Source organism: Neodiprion lecontei, chromosome 4, assembly GCF_021901455.1.
Source record: "Neodiprion lecontei isolate iyNeoLeco1 chromosome 4, iyNeoLeco1.1, whole genome shotgun sequence".
NCBI lineage: Eukaryota > Metazoa > Arthropoda > Insecta > Hymenoptera > Diprionidae > Neodiprion > Neodiprion lecontei.
Window position 1 is genome coordinate 35,753,948 of NC_060263.1, and position 16,328 is coordinate 35,770,275.

At 40.3% G+C, this 16,328-nt stretch overlaps 1 protein-coding gene across 3 annotated transcripts in view; it reads left to right on the top strand.

Moving 5' to 3' along the window:
* Positions 1-16,328, top strand: part of LOC107220344 (pancreatic triacylglycerol lipase) — a 19,885-nt gene continuing 3,557 nt past the window's right edge. The window contains exons 1-4 of one of the 3 annotated variants that reach the window (XM_046737475.1): positions 1-203; positions 15,588-15,760; positions 15,840-15,994; positions 16,059-16,178. In XM_046737475.1, coding sequence (XP_046593431.1) covers positions 15,589-15,760; positions 15,840-15,994; positions 16,059-16,178 — 447 coding nt within the window. In that variant the 5' untranslated portion in view covers positions 1-203; position 15,588. Of the gene's footprint in view, positions 204-12,311; positions 12,330-15,587; positions 15,761-15,839; positions 15,995-16,058; positions 16,179-16,328 lie in introns of those variants that run through there. The other 2 variants (XM_015658907.2, XM_046737476.1) reach the window with 2 other exon arrangements.

Consider the following 16,328-nt stretch of genomic DNA (forward strand, 5'->3'; position numbering starts at 1 on the left):
GAAAGCAGTTCGCTGCTTGGCCTCACTACGGTCGGTCACAAACGGAACTTGTACAAGCTATGAACACGGCGTGCTTCTAGCATAATTATACAGTGCAGGTGACACAGTTATTGATCCGATCGTCGCGACCCGGCTTGTCAAAGGCCCCTGACGTATGTCGGCATCGTTGTGGCCGAGGGATGAAGTCTTGACTGCGGCTAAAAGTGAGTCGGATTATTACACGTACCTCTACCTGCACACTCCATACATCGGCGAAAAAAACCTAACCGGGGTTCGTGCTCGGCACGTGCCTTTCAATTCCACTCATTCTCCGACGTTAATCCCGCACCGGTAATCGGTTATTATTTGTCGCAGAATATTTTTTACCCACTTATGTATGTGGAAATAATTTACAACCCCCGTTTTATTTGATTTCTTATATTTATAATTTACTGTTGTCACGTGACTACAAACGCGCGTGTTTATCAGACGAACCTGTAATCGTAAAATCCCATAATCCTCAAGTCTTGCTCCAATTGTTATGTTGCGAACTTTGCGCGTCAAAGCTTCCGAATCTCAACGATCAGAGATGCTATCGAATTATGTCGAGCATCGTTTAAAATGTTTCTCGTGCAAGTCCGATTTCTGTATGATTTCGATCGGTGAAAGATTGATATAAACCCAGGCACATGTAACAAGTACCTGTAAAGCATGCGTACAATTTTTGAGTCCATATAGGCAGAGTCAAAGCATGCAGGATTACAGGTGCCTATACGAACTGCTAGACTTTCTCCGCGAGCAAGGCTATAGGTTACCTGTATATACACACACACACACACACATATATATGTATATATATATATATATATATATATATTCGGCGTGTATACACCTATGCATGTACATAATACTTGCGTATAGATCGATCGATCTGACTGTTTTAAGTGTTGGAGAAATGATAGGGAAGCCTGCAGCGAGTAGCAAAGTAGGAAATCTGCGACGTTCGCGTAATCGAGGCTCGGCGTACGGGGCAGAAACTTGTTTCACACATGCCTGAAAGTCGTATAGACATAATTAACTACAAACTTGCGGTAATCAGGTAATTGCGTTTCATTGTATAAAGAAGTAATTAATTTGTCGGTGCTTATAGCGGTAATCCGGTGGAAGCATTCCTTGTTTATATCACCACATGTTATTTAGACCTTACGTAATTCCCCTCCGGTCGGCCGTCGATGAACCTCCAGGCATTTCTATCATCCCGCAAGCCTTTCTTTATAATATACGCGTACGTGTCTTTTGAGCAAACACGAACTCTCGACGGCCGATGGAGGAGACGAATATTAGGATGCGGTGAAAATTACAGCTGCAAGGTATGCGCGTTAAAGTTTTTGCTAACGCTACGGCTGTAATGAAATAAGACGCACGATCGTGAGCCGGTTTGCCGATCGTTCTGAAACATGTAAATTATAGCTGTGTATAACATGGGAATGTCAGCTCGCGTTTTGCTTTCTCATTTGCACATAGTTATAATTCACAAACTTATCTTATGTGGGGAAAATAAATTTCAAATATACGTATGATAAATACGATGATAGTAATAAAGTAAAAAAAAAGGAGGAGAAAATACGATAGTTAACACGTTATCGGTATAAATACACATATAACAATTTGCCTGACCTTCTAATTATTCAAGACTTGACTAATAAGTAATAGAAACAAATTAAAACGAAGAAAAGATGGTGATTAGTACTTGTGATTTACAGCTCAGTGCTGGTTAAAAATCGTCTACAGGCAGCGCGGTTAATTTTGTCATCTTTGCAAGTTTACCGCAGTCGCGTGATCACAGCGAGAAGATGATTACGATGTGAGGCGACAAAACGTTGAAATTTTTTTGTGAAAATTAGCAGAAAACGTCGTATTTAATTTTTCGAGAATGCATTGTTATGCCGACTTGCAGCAGTGTTGTTACTAAAAGAATTATACCCGCGTGTTTAATACATGGCGTGATAGCGATGGATGGATTATATGTATATTTATGTACAAACTTGCGCTTCCGCGTCCGGCTCTCCAAGCAATTATTCACACGTTAGCAAAGCGTATCCAAAAGCCCGGAGGTGGTGTTTCTTTTGGATGACGAATAACGAGTAGTTTGCCTGTGTCGCATTCCGGAATTACTGACGGGAATCGAGCCGGGCCGTCGGCATCGCGATTACGGTGGAAAATCTGAAACGTGCTGTTTCCGAGATCGTATCATCGCATAATAGAGTCGTCGGGTCGGACAGGCACTTACGCAGCGAAGAAGACGCATGGCAGCCATTCGCCAGCAGATGATTTAAATTTTCCGACGAAATACGGAGAGACGATTCGTCGAGAATTGCTTACGGCTACGATCGGCATTGACAAATATTATGACGTGCAACCGTTATTTTCCACAGATTAATTAAAGATTCATAAATATTCTTGAATCGCTAATGATATCGCTTACACCTTATCCTGGCGTTTACGCTTGTGCAATTCGATCAATTTTTCTATCGCTGTTATTCCGTAATTATGCAGTCACTTGTTCACGATATTTGTAACTTCAATATAAATGACGTGGAAAAAGAATTAATCGAATCAAATCCTGACAATGAGATGCGCGTTTGATTTCGCAGACATTCACAGCACGCGTGTAGGCGAACGTTTATGTCTCTGAATGAAAATTTTCAATTATTATCGAACATACGCAATCGAGAGTATTATTTTTTCAGTTATTATACGTTATATGGCGAGAACGTTAAACCGCGACCACAAATACGAACGGGGCTAGCACAGCGTCGCTAATAAACATATTTAAATACAGGTACGCGCCATTGCTCGTTCTGGAGGCAGCGTATAAGGTGATCACAACGGATGTCTTCAGAGATGCATTAAACTGTGTCAGGCGTAAGTGCTAATAACGTGGTCGTATGTTCGTAGAAAAAAAATTGTTCAATACTATGGAAATAAATTTATAATCACAAAAAAATCCCACTCGCATCTAATTTAAATCCAATTTAAAATAATTATTACGATTATTGCTCTTGTCGTAGATTCATTCGTGCTAATCAGGATGAATCAACTTTTGACGATTAGGTAAGACACGAATTCCGTTTATTTTTTTTGTCTCCTCGATATTTTGAGATCAAGGAAACGGCCGGTATCCGCATGATTTCTGACGTCAGATTATACGTACTGAACTTTAATTACCGTGTAACAATTTTTTCAATCGAACAACGTGTATTGTTATGCCTTCTAATTGATCTGTCCAGATGAGATGTAAAAACTAATTTAGTAACGCGATTCGCCTTTCTATATTTTACAGTAATTGCATAAATTTACAAAATTATGTACAATAGAATAAAATCTTCCGAGAAGCTGCGTATAAGGAATAATCACGTGGATAAATTTAGCATGTAAATTAATATAATCCTGCCTGCGCTTATAACCTACCTTACGACCACGTGGTGATACCCGGCTAGCCACGGCGTCAGTTATTGCTTTGTATGTGGGTCAGTGTAAAGGCCGATGGAAAGCTAAAGGCCCCGATAACAGACGCTCCGACGACGTCCTTCAACAACCGGTGCTGTGAATTAGCCGCTATCTATAACTTGGCCACCGAACGCGACCCGTAGTTACCAACACATACACAGTTACACAGTTACCGACACTTAGCCAAGACACAAACCTTTTTCTAGTAGTTTTCTGACTGACTTTATCGATCATCGGCTCATTTCGTTGCTCTAGATTACTGGCAATTTACCCTGCCTTACCACAGTTTCAATCCTCATCGGGAAAAATCCCTCGATCTTGTTCGATGAGATACGCATGCTGCTGATAAAGTTTCAGGAAATTTCGTCATCGCTGTAGGTGTAATCGTAGAAAGATAATTATTGTATTACATAAACAGAGGAACGTAATTAAAAATGTTTGCCGTGAAAGTTCGGCGTTTACAGCGTTTTTACCTGTCACGTCAAACAATGTAAACAATTGAAAATGAAATTATACAAGGCGCACAAAGTCAGCGCGTAATAAAAATGCAACCGGAAGCTGTAGCATCCGTTGAGTTGCAGAGCTGAATAGAGTGTGTACGGTACGATTCGCAAATGACCGTGATTATGATAGAAACTCACCCGCCGGCAAACTCATACCGAGGAAACAGAAAGGAAGTCACTGCCCATTGGTCCAATCAAGTTCGATGATAAATTATATTGTACGCATTTTATTACATGGACAGATGGATTATAACTTTCGCCGTGCATGGTCACTCGAAGCAATTTGCCATGTGAAATTGGAAATATATTATTATTATTATTATTATTATTATTATTATTATTATTATTATTATTATTATTATTATTATAAATGTGAAAAGTTGGACGAGGAATGCTTTTTGTTAATTGATTTATTGCTTTGTGATTTACAGTTATATATTCAAGAAGATATAATCGACATTGCATACCAGCTAGCGAATGTCAATTTGAAAATATCCGAATATACCGTACTTGATTTATTTTTCTGACTATATGCAGAATTCTAATTGAATATTTTTCCATCGCCTTTGCAGGTATATGTTCGAGCGGTAATTGGATAAGTAAATTTATAAATTGTCTTATGCAAATTTTATCCTCCATTTTCAACGAACGAATACCTGGATTGGTAGCAAAGTTGTTATAAAGTGTTCGCAGTTGTTTTTTTTTTTTTTTCAAGCAACAAGTGTCGTTGAAGTGAGGTGCAGAAGTGCGGAAGATTCGTTCTGTTATCACCGTGCTTATCGATTTGGCGGTAAATTTAGTCTGGCGTAGATGAAAGCGATAAAAATTAACGATTTAAAGTTGAATCAACAAGTGAGCTCCGCACACTCCTTGGAGCTATACGTTCGAAATTGAAAAATATTGAATCACATTACAGCAATAATTATGTGCATGCTAAAAGTTGAAGTGCCTTTACATTCATCGAATTACGATTTTAACGAGCAAACGTTTTGAAAAGAATTCATGTTGAGTAGTATATTATGACGAAGAGAATCGAATTTGCATGTTCTTTGGAAAAATGGAAAGGTAGTCTGAAATACGTCTGAGACACGTCACGTGACTCGGTTTGTGCTTAAATCCGCATTTTTGCATGCAAAAATTTGATGGTAAGACGTTTTTCAGTTCTCTGTTCTAGCATAAGAATTATCGAACGATGAGTAAATGCGAATAGACGAAACCCGCAATTTGAAATCCGAGAATAACGATGACAACGAACAAAAACGCGAAATATATACCTCGTAGAGAAATACGTGTACGGATTTTCAAAAGTCTAGCGCGTTCCCGCGCCATTGACTTACACAATGCATAATGCAAGAGCTGTCCGCGCGTGAGATTAATTCTTAAAATTGTTAGTCCGCAACATGTACAATACGGAAATCATCGAAACTGGATGAACGAACGAAAGAGTACGATTTCGAATCGAACCAGAATTTACTGTGTAAGAAGATGTCACGGGAGGGATCGAATCTCGAACTGGCATATCCAGTTGTTACGAAATATTGCGGTAATTTTATTGCAGATAGCTACAAGAAAAAAAAAAAAGAAAAGAAAAAGTTGACCGCGGTCAGTTTACCGCAGAAAGTGAGGATTCGACTTGTGCTGCGTAATACAACTGCAGTGGCTTTGCGCGATTACGTAATCGTTTGTTGATCCGATCATCATCGCGTAACGTAATTAGGGACCCGAATTACGTTTTCACGCATTCGTGGTGAAATTTGAGAGAGGTGAATCCTCAGCACGAAAAAAAGATTAGTGCGGGTTTATTCGTAAATATATATGTCTTAACGAGGAAGTAATCGAGGCGTCGTTGATGCGATGAATGTTAAAATGCTTTAATTATGAGATCGGAGCTTGTTATAGGCATTGACGTAACTGCGAATGATGGAATGCGTTAAATCAACTGTCTACGTTTTTTGCTGCAATTTTTTTGTATCTCTATATTTTCTTCTTTCTCTTTCGAAGAGCGTGCAGCGAACGTAAAATAATTAGTAATAATCCGGCAATCGTTAATGGTTCGTACGTGAGAAAAAAGTGTAAAAAATAGAAATGAATTAAAAAAGGAGAGCTTTGTTCATACCCTGGTGTATAATATTGCATGAGGTTTATATACCTCTGTTCGCGAAGGCAAATTTACGTTCGTGCGTTGCACAACGAATGAACTACTCTATACCTATATACCTTGGAGGAAGAAAACAGGGGAGAAAGGTGCTCGATCGTTCTTACGCAACGAAGAAAGAGTGCGAGAGAGAGAAAGAGAGAGAGAGAGAGAGAGAGAGAGAGAGAAAGAGAAAAGAAAATAAATACGCACAAAAATGAGTATGAGCACAGAAAAAGAGGTAATAAAATGACTGAAAAAGAAAAGGAAATCCAAAATCTACGAACGCATGCTATGCAGGATAATCGAGATGACTTCGCGGATTCTCGCGGGTGAGGAGAATCATTTTCTCTTCTCCTTCGTCAAAGTGATGAACCTGAGGTACAAGAAGCATTGTAGAAATTGTATGAGAGCATAATATGTTCGTTACACTCGTGCAGATTCCAAATCAGCTCGGAGATTAGGTTAAAAATCGGTACGTTTCATTAATTTCATCGCGAGATTGTCGTACATCGGGTATTTCTCATATTATTATATCACGAAGTTCCAAAGAGTTCTTTGAAAATATAAAAATATGAAATACTGGAATTGTAAACAAAAGCTTTAACTAGGTACATGAAAGAAAAAAAATTGTTTCAGTAAATTTCTAGAAATTAGTCTTTTGAATAAAATTAGTAATCACAGAGTGAAACGAAACGAATCCATCACGTATCCGACCATTTTGAAGCAATTCGAAACGACGCATCGATATCCAAGCTTTTGATTATGATTCCGGTAGTTTCTATTTGCATTTTTTATTTTTTCAACACCATCTTCGTAGTCTGTGAATATAATAATTTGATAAATACTCGAGGCTTGGATCTTGCATGCACACACATTTCTATGCTTGATACGAACAATCATAGTAGGATTTCTTCGTAAATGTAATAACGGCGAAGGCACACTTCGTACTTGGGTCACGCTTCCTACCTAATTATACCCGACAACGTAGCGACTGCCTGAATTATAGACGGACGAGCATGCAGGAAGTGCGTTGATCCATCCACTTGAACCTTTCTCCAGAGGTACTTCCATTCGAAATTTATTTCCTCCTTAATCCCGAACGAGTAACTGCAACTACGACTCGTTAAGCGAATCGACCGCGTGTAGGGTACGATATTATACCCCGAGACTTGGCGAACTATCCGCGCTTTACAAACTCCGCATATCGATTCGTGCAGATCGTGCATCATTTTACGAGAAAACTTCGCAATAAATTACACCGCAATTTAAGCTAATTACAACCAACCGAGTGATATAAGCTCCTCCTTTCCGTCGGTAATAATTCGTGAATTATTATTTTTTGAAAGAGGAAAAGAAAAGAGTACATTCTGAGTTTAGTGGCAAAATACGCGTGCATAACAAAACATGCTTCTGGGATTAAATATTTACCGGAAGTTTCACCGCGTGCATTAACTGTACTGCAACTTATCGTATACGATGGCTATACGAGTGTGATTCTGACCAATTTACACAAACTAAATCAATCGAGCTTATAATATTTGATCAATTCTATAGGCATAAAGTTTCGCGACGTATTCGGTATTTATCCTGCAAATAATTTCAATCCGAGTAACGAACTCGTCGAGGAAGTTCGATTGCGTTTTACGGTTTGTGGTGTGTAGTGTGTGTAGTCAGTGATATACCGGCAGTACAGGAAGCGAAACAGCATTGCCGGCGGGAAGGACGCGAAATCTGGGACAGTTCTTAACTCTCAGCCACGGCTGGGCCCCGTCACAAAGGTACACCTTCTCACTCTCCCTTTTCAAATAATAATTATTTAACAGCGACTTGGTTACCTGGTGAAATGCCTGCGGGTCAGTCCGCCTTCCCCTCTCTTGCTTCTCGCCCGAATTCCGACCACTTTCGATTAAAACATATGTGGCGCCTGCGCACGATGGAACAAACAAACGATCCGAGGTGTCCGTGAAACGAAATTGGTTTTTTAAATCCTTGCCCGAAGATATGACGCTATTGAAAAACATCTCTGCAAAACTTACGAATATACACACGGCGCTCGTTTACGAAACTTAATTTCACCGGAAGTCAGAACGGTCACAAGGTGGACAATTGTGTCTGAAAAGCCTGAAGAAATATCAAAGAATTTCAGAACATACCCACTTACGGTTGTTCTTGAAAATTTGGCGAAACTTGGTGATCAATGAAATGTTTAAATTATTCAAATTATAGCGAATATCTTGAAACTAGCTGTCCTTGTTTCTTCTACCTCACTATCCGCTCGCTCGAAGGTTTCGAAAATATTTTTCGGCATTTGACAGTTCTTATTTACATATACAGATGATAATTGTTTTGACAGTAAGAATATCCATACGTAGGTATGCCAACGAAAACTTCATATCTTCTAGTACATTTAACGTCGTACTTTCTATCAATAAGTAATGCAATGTCAACGTTTTTAAGAGTACAGAAAAACAGATCGGAAAACAAGGAAAAATCAGCGAACGTTTAAATCCGAATCGTGTGTCGACCTTGTGAGTCAGTTTTCCAGAAACGACTCGAACACAATTCGAACATTTCGCAAAACGCAGAATTGACATTACATGGAACAATATATAGAGACAACGATCGTTCAGTGGGTCAGCGATCAAACTCTCACATATATTACACTAATTGTTTACAGTTATAAAGTTTCCCCAATATCGAGACAGGAATTTGCTGGAGTGAATGTCGAATCGGAGAACGCGTGAGACTCTTGGAAAGGAAAGGATTTAAATTCATAAAAAAAGTTTGAATAGTGTTTGCTGGTTAAAGAAACACAAGTCGTGACTCGTGCCAATTTCGTGCGTATTCTGTTCTTTTCTTATTGAGTATAGATGTGAGAAATCCTTCGTAGTAGATATCGTTGGATCAATCTCAAAGTTCATTCATTTGTGAAAACTGTACGTATATACCTGCATGTACACTTATACATACATTATGTACAAGGCGCGAAGGTAAGTGTACCGTATACAGTGCGTGACTGAAGTTACGGGTCATGAATATGGAATGGTGATAATTATTCGTGGAATGTGCCTGACCAACTTACTTAGATTAAACGTACCAATATTCGCACCTCATCGAACGATTCAACGTTCTGCAAATTATAATACAACTGCGGTACAAATTACAGCTTCTTATCTCTGCGGCGATTCATTTGTCATCGACGTCAAGTGTTCCATTCAACGATCGGACAAAAGATCGACCGGAAATCAATTTTTTCCACCGCACAGTGACTAGGTTCCTTTATTCTTCAGAGCAGCGTATGACGGAATTTGTAACTTCCGTTGACCTTTCGAATCAGATACGCGTATATCATAGGTTGCATATAATCTCTACAAGCTCTGTCTCCTTGATGTGCATCAAGGCGAACTTGTTGTCGCGGTATTTTGTCATTGTTTTATAAACGAACAACTCACCCTCGTGCAGCGATCCTTCACCCATGAAAAGTGACTGGATGTTTTCCATTAACCGTTAAATGCTGGCACGAATCGAACGATTAATGCACTAAACTCTCTATAAACGTGACTTCCTGGTGTTTCACCGTAATTCGCCGCAACCTTAAATCATCTCACGTATAATCAGGCGTAATGCATGCTATTTACACGCGCCTACGGTTCTTTGCTTTCCGCTTTGCGCATGTTTTTGTCTGCACAAGTACATTTGATTATACATACGGTTGCGTTTCAGTATTTATCTGCAGGATATATAATATATACATGTGCAATGAACACGCATCATGAATAATTGTGCTTACTTTGTAGCTAAAGTAGAAACTTTATCGCGTACGATCGTTTCATCCTCATTATCAGCTTGCGCATTTTGCACGCGCGTGCGACGGCTCCACGCGTGCATAAATAGCGATATGAAAGCGAAGCCGACCCAGCGAACAGAGTGCGAGAAAAGTGCTGGTCAGTTAGAAGCGAGCATCTTTCTTCCTGCAGCGTTGCAGTAGCCGCTCGGTAACTTTCCGCTCTTGGGGCTGTAGGGGAGGAGAATTCCTGCGGACAGGAACGCGGACTGAAATAGAGCGGGCAAGTAACGAGACACGTTGTAACGCACTCGATTACAAACTACGTGGTATAGGAATACGTCTGTTGTAAATAATTAGAAATTGGATTTTCCGAGCTCGAGATTATTGTACAACGTAATTATAGAGTGCAAGGTCGTTAAGGTCTAGGTATAAGGTGCGCGTTGGCAGCTGTTAGTCACAGCCATAAGAGAACGGGTTATAGAAATCGACCTGTCGCTGTACGATACTGCGGTGAAAAGTAATATAATGAGCATTTATCCTGTCCGACATGTTGGCTGTTGCAGGCGTAGGTATGGGTGTGTAATGATTAATGAACGACGAACTCGCGCGTATTATAGCTGTTCACCTTAATGTTCGATATTATCATAATTGAGCCATTTATAGGTTGGACGGCGTGTGTGATTCCGATGTACAGAGACCCACTGGCACAGACGTGATACCCAAGTGTTGATTTTGCTGCAGCATGTCCAGGAAGTGGAATTTCGAGACAGTCGGTCAGCAATCGCTCGATCGCAAATGCGGATCGAAATGCAAATCCAAAAAGTGAAAGAACGCCAGTTAACTGCCGAATGCGAAACGTGTGCTTGCGGATGATTTAATCGAATCGTGGTTAAAAAATCGATCGTGCACAGAAGTTTTCAAAGAGATTCGAATGTATACCTACTTGGAAGTTACCTGGTAAATGGCTTACCAAACCTATGAAAACGTAATGAATTATAGTTGAGGTCCGGGGAAATTTAACGTGTTATATTTGGTGCAGACATCGAGCTCTCAGCGGAGGTGTCGAGATGATTTTGGAACTGAAAATTAAAAGAGAAACGCTCGATTATCGCCAAGTTTTATTTCTGATAGGTATATAATCAATTAGCGGGAGCACAATTCTCACGATTTTCATATCACGTGATGTAGTAATTAAAAGCCTTTTCATATGCACGCATAACGGGTAGACAATTTTCCTGTAAACAATTTTGTAAGTCCAACGTATCTATGGTTGGCTGTATCGAAATAACCGCATGCTCGCTTGAAGAACTTGTGGCACGCGAGTAAGTATCGTTGAAGGTCAGATTTGGCGTCATCGGAGTGAAGTATAATTAAAAACCGATCAATTTCTCCTCGGTAATGATGGTATCGGGTACTTCAGCTTTTAATTCTATTACAGCACCGCCTGCCCCATGGCCAGTTTTGCAATTTCAATAACAGAACAATCACCGTCTGCAATCGATATCGCAATCGTCGCTCGATCAAAACAATATATTTTACAATTACATACTACAGAGAGTGTCAAGTCGTCATAGAATGTTAAAGGATTTGGAATATTGTTCGGAAGAACTTTTAAACTTGAAACGATTGTTGTGTGTGATGTGATGTAGCATTCGGTGATTGTTAATCTTACAAATTCGTTCCTCGAGTGACTGCTCCTCGTACGTTATTCATCTGAAATACACACGTGCCTCATACATGTTCAATGATCATTGTTATGAATAATTTCAGATATTACGCTTAATGTCCGGTTCTGTGCAACGTTTCTTTTTTTCATTAGTTTTTTCCTCCTCATCGGCACAGAATGCGAGAAAATGAAGTAACAGCGGCGTGAATGTGGCACACTAGACGTGCCCTGTTTGCGTGCAATCGGGTATAGCCATTATCGGCGTGGTTACAAAATATTTGAAAAACAATTACAGGATAATGGCCGATGCTTGATAAAAAGAGCACGTGGCTGCTGCAACAGCCTGCCGTTGACAGCCTTGACGATTAACTTTATAAGTCAGTATTTCGCGATGACATATTATATATAACACAAGCATCACGACGGCGAGAACGTAGTCAACCGATTCAATGAATCGTTATGCAATTCAACGCCCATACTATACGTGTCACCATCTACGTCGGCATAAGATACCAAGTATTATGTCACGTCGAATTACCAACCACGTGGGAAGCGGACAGTTAATATTGGTATAGCATTCAAATATTTTTATCGTCACCTGCTAAACCACGATGCTTCTGATAGTCCGTTTACCCCTTTTATCGCTCGTTACCTGCATCGACTACGATGATACGAAAATGTCACTGCTAAGATCAATGAGGAAAAGCCGAGTTATCGAGGTCAGGAATGCCGAATTTTGTTACAAAAGTAAGATAAAATCTATTTTTTTTCAACACAATTGCACACACCTCATTAATTCAGACTCAAATTTTCGTTTACAGACATTACGAAAAATGTTTTCTTCATTATTGTAGACAGATATTGATGTCGATTCTGGTGGTTCTCTTGTTTAGATTTAAACTGTACCGAATTTATGTTTTTTTTTTACCGATAGTCACCGATTCTTGAGAAGATAAAAAAAAAAATCTCGATACTTTTGGTAAACCGCGGCGATTGCATAACGCAGTCGATAGAACTTCCATGAAATAGCGAACACCGCGCGGCTTCTCCGCACCTCTCTCTTTTTCTCTCGGTCGTCATGCACCGGGTGAAGACCCGCGAAGGCCGTGTAGAAGCGGACAATTCTACTGCACGAAAAATACCTGTAATGGGTCGCAATTGATATGCGAAGTGAATCGCCGTACCTCAAATCTGGCAAGTAAGTATTACTGTAATCACGTTTCGCGACTAGGTTTGTTAAAAACTTTTTAACGACAATCTCGCAAGCTCCGCGCTCTGCGGGTTTTTAAATCGAGGAAAGGAACAACACGCGTCTGCCTATTGCCTCTGGCTGCAGAATGAAAGACAGAGAGAGTAGCCGCGGCTTTCACCGAAGCCTTCGCCTCCGCCTTATCTTGTGTAGGCATTTATTATATAGACCTGCGGGAGCTGCCCCGAAGGTGGGACAAGTTTGGCGCCAGTGAGATCCAGAACGAGAAATGACCGCGAGAAATTGTGTTCAAGGAATTTCTCGTGACATAACTTGGAACAACAAACGGCCGTAACGCAAACTTGGCTCTCGCCCGATATTCCTGTCGGACAACTTAAAAGCTGCTCGGCCGTTCCGCGATCCGAAGCCCGCGCGTGCAGTTCCAAAAATTACGAATCGCAACGAGAATTAACCGCGATATTAAAATATCGAGCCACACTTTAACTGTACCCGAAATTTAACGCTTCACGACTGCGTAGTTTCAAGGGATGTTAATCTCGGTTACTCCGAACACCTTATTTACATCCCACATTTAGTCTTGTCATGTTTGCTAGCTTGACTATCCGACGTAGTCAACAAATTCTCGAATATGAGTTAATTGAAGCTTTGTTGTGTAAAAACTCGAAGAATACGGAACCGGCCCCACTTGCCTTTGGTCGTGTGGTGAAATATTATAATGTACAAAACAACACTCGTTCCATTTTAGCGTCCGCGTTAATTTCGTTAGATAAAGAGGAGAATAAAACCTAGTCTATAAGAGAGTTGAGTCAAATTTTTCAACGGTGACACATCGACGTCTACACGAATTTTTAGTCAGAGATAAAATTAAGCCTCATTAAGATCCCGGGATTTGCATAGATGCCGAATTTATCACATTCGATAGCTTATCCAGAGTGTATCGCATTGCACCAGCATTGACCTGAATTACGACGTAAACTATATTCTGACCTAGAAATATTATACAGTAGAGTGATGACGGTAAATCAGCCGATGAAATTGGGTCGGGAAATAGAGAATTTATTCCTTCGGAGATGTATTAGTGCGGCATATAGAACTTTCTCGATTTAACCCCCCGACACCCCGAACGGCTCGTTTAAAATTCGATACAACGTGACCTGCCGTTATCCTATAAGCGATGTAGGTATACAGACAGTCCAAAACGGAAATCCTTTCACCGGCAAGCGTTACTGTGCAAATCTCGAGTAGCGGCATTCAAACTTGTGCTCGAGGCAAACCGCAATGTGGACTAAATTTCCTTGAAGACAAACGACTTGGAAACCTTTTAAACCACTTTTCAAATCGAATATATAACGCATGACGTCGGTGAGGTCGTCTATCTCTGAGTCTGAGACCTCAGTAGTAAACGGACGGTAATTTCGTAACGCATAAGTGTTCGTAATGTGTGCCTTGGAGATTAGAGTCAATGGCCTGCGAAACGTCAAACGGTTGTCGAAGCCGGGATGCTGTTAGATAACGAGTAAAGGTCGCCAAAACCAAACTACTAAAATTATGAAATGGGCAATGACGTCATTTGAGGAAACAACTTTTTCTGGCGATATTATAATGATATGCGACGCGATGTCGACGGTATCGAACTCCCTGTTATACAATCGTGAAACCGCGCTGCGGCAACTCAGCGTCGAACGAATCAATATACCGATCATAGATTCCTAAAAGAAAAAGGTGAAATTGGGTGATATTAAAAATTCATTCTCGACTTTAAAATAGAAAGGAGCAGTTGCCCCATGGTGAAAAATACGCTACCCAATATCAGGCTACGATGAAATCCTCAACGTCTTGGCGTATTTATACGTTTCAGAGAAAAATTGCTGAAGATTTTCTCCAACACATGACATTTTACAGCAATTCTATCTATACCCGCAAAGTGTACTGTAAAGGATCGGATTGTTCAAGTATTCAAAATCGTTCTTTAAATTTTTCAAACCTATGCTCGCTTATATTTTCTAAATATAAACCTTAAATGAGGACCTTATTATACTATCGATATAATGATCCATCTTTGTGAATCTTGTGAAAATATCAAAATACTGATGCAGCTCACCGGTTCAAACTAACGTGCATTATAATAAGGACATTTAGTTGAAATATTTATTAATCGTTAGTAATTATTATTAGTGTAAGTTTAAAACTATCGCGTATTATCTTGTACCGACCATCCGAACCCTTTCTTATCAGAGTTATTAGGAATTACCCTAAGATAAGCTCATGCGGATATTGCTTACAAAAACTTTTACGAATTCTTAACGCATTGGAGCATTGGAAATATTTTTGACTTAGCGTTGCAAAAAACAGCTACCGAGAGGAGAAGGCATCGAGACGCCACTGACCGATGAAAGTGATTATGGCACATCACGATTCGGTTATATGTAAAAAGTGAAGTATAACCGTATTGGTTATAACAAGTCCTTCGAATCTACGACTCGCAGCCTCCGGATCGGAACGTATAAATATATGATACAAGTATATTCGAAAGACATTTCGAGGCCCTATCACGACGATGCTTTATACGGAGGTCAACCAAATTCCCCATTCGATGACACGTAACGCAATCCCCTCTCCATTCGAGTTAGCTAATAAATACCCAAAACTTCAATAACAACTTCGGCAAAGAATGATTCAATTCCCATGCGATCGCCGGTCTGTTTACAACCCCGGAGCATTCTTTACGATCTAATACCGTAATCTAATATAGTACGATAACATCGCGAACTGTAAGGTGAAAATTGCGGTTGCAGTATGCGAAGGATCGTTGCTGGTCAGAAGCGAGTTGACGAGGATTCAATGGGGTCGACGTTGGTCTTGGCATTAGCAATCTTTCTGGCTCCCGCAATTTGCCATGCCGGAATCCTGGACCCGTGGCAATGGGCGCGCAGTGATCGCATTGAGGTCAACATCCCTTGGCTACTTTGTGAGTAACAATCAATCTGCTTTGTGAGCACGGTGGTTTTAACACGCGTGTAACGCTTCGCGTGATTTCCGAATTACAGTCGAAAACGAAACACGGTGTTACGAGGATCTTGGCTGTCTCAACATCACCAGGAGCTGGTACCACCTGCTTCACAGACCATTCAACGTTTTCCCACTTCCCAGGGAAGTCATCAACACCAGATTCATTCTTTATACCAAAGCGAACCCGACGGAGGTAAGTTTCATCACCAGCCCGACAATCGCTTGGCGATTTAACTAATTCAAATCCTCTTTCTCAGGGCCAAGTCCTGATTGCAAGTAAAGACAAATCCATCAAACGTTCAAACTTTGACCCAAAGCGTGAGACTAAGTTCATTATACACGGTTTCATAGACACGCCGCTCAGCAATTGGGTGAAGGTGAGTGAGAAATTTTATTACCTTCATTTAAAAGTAATAAGCTATACGCGCGGATTAAAGAAGAGACTAAAAATACCAGCATGGGTACGTTAATGGCCTGAAAATCTTTAATATTGTACATCGTACGCCAGCATACCGCAGCGCAATGTT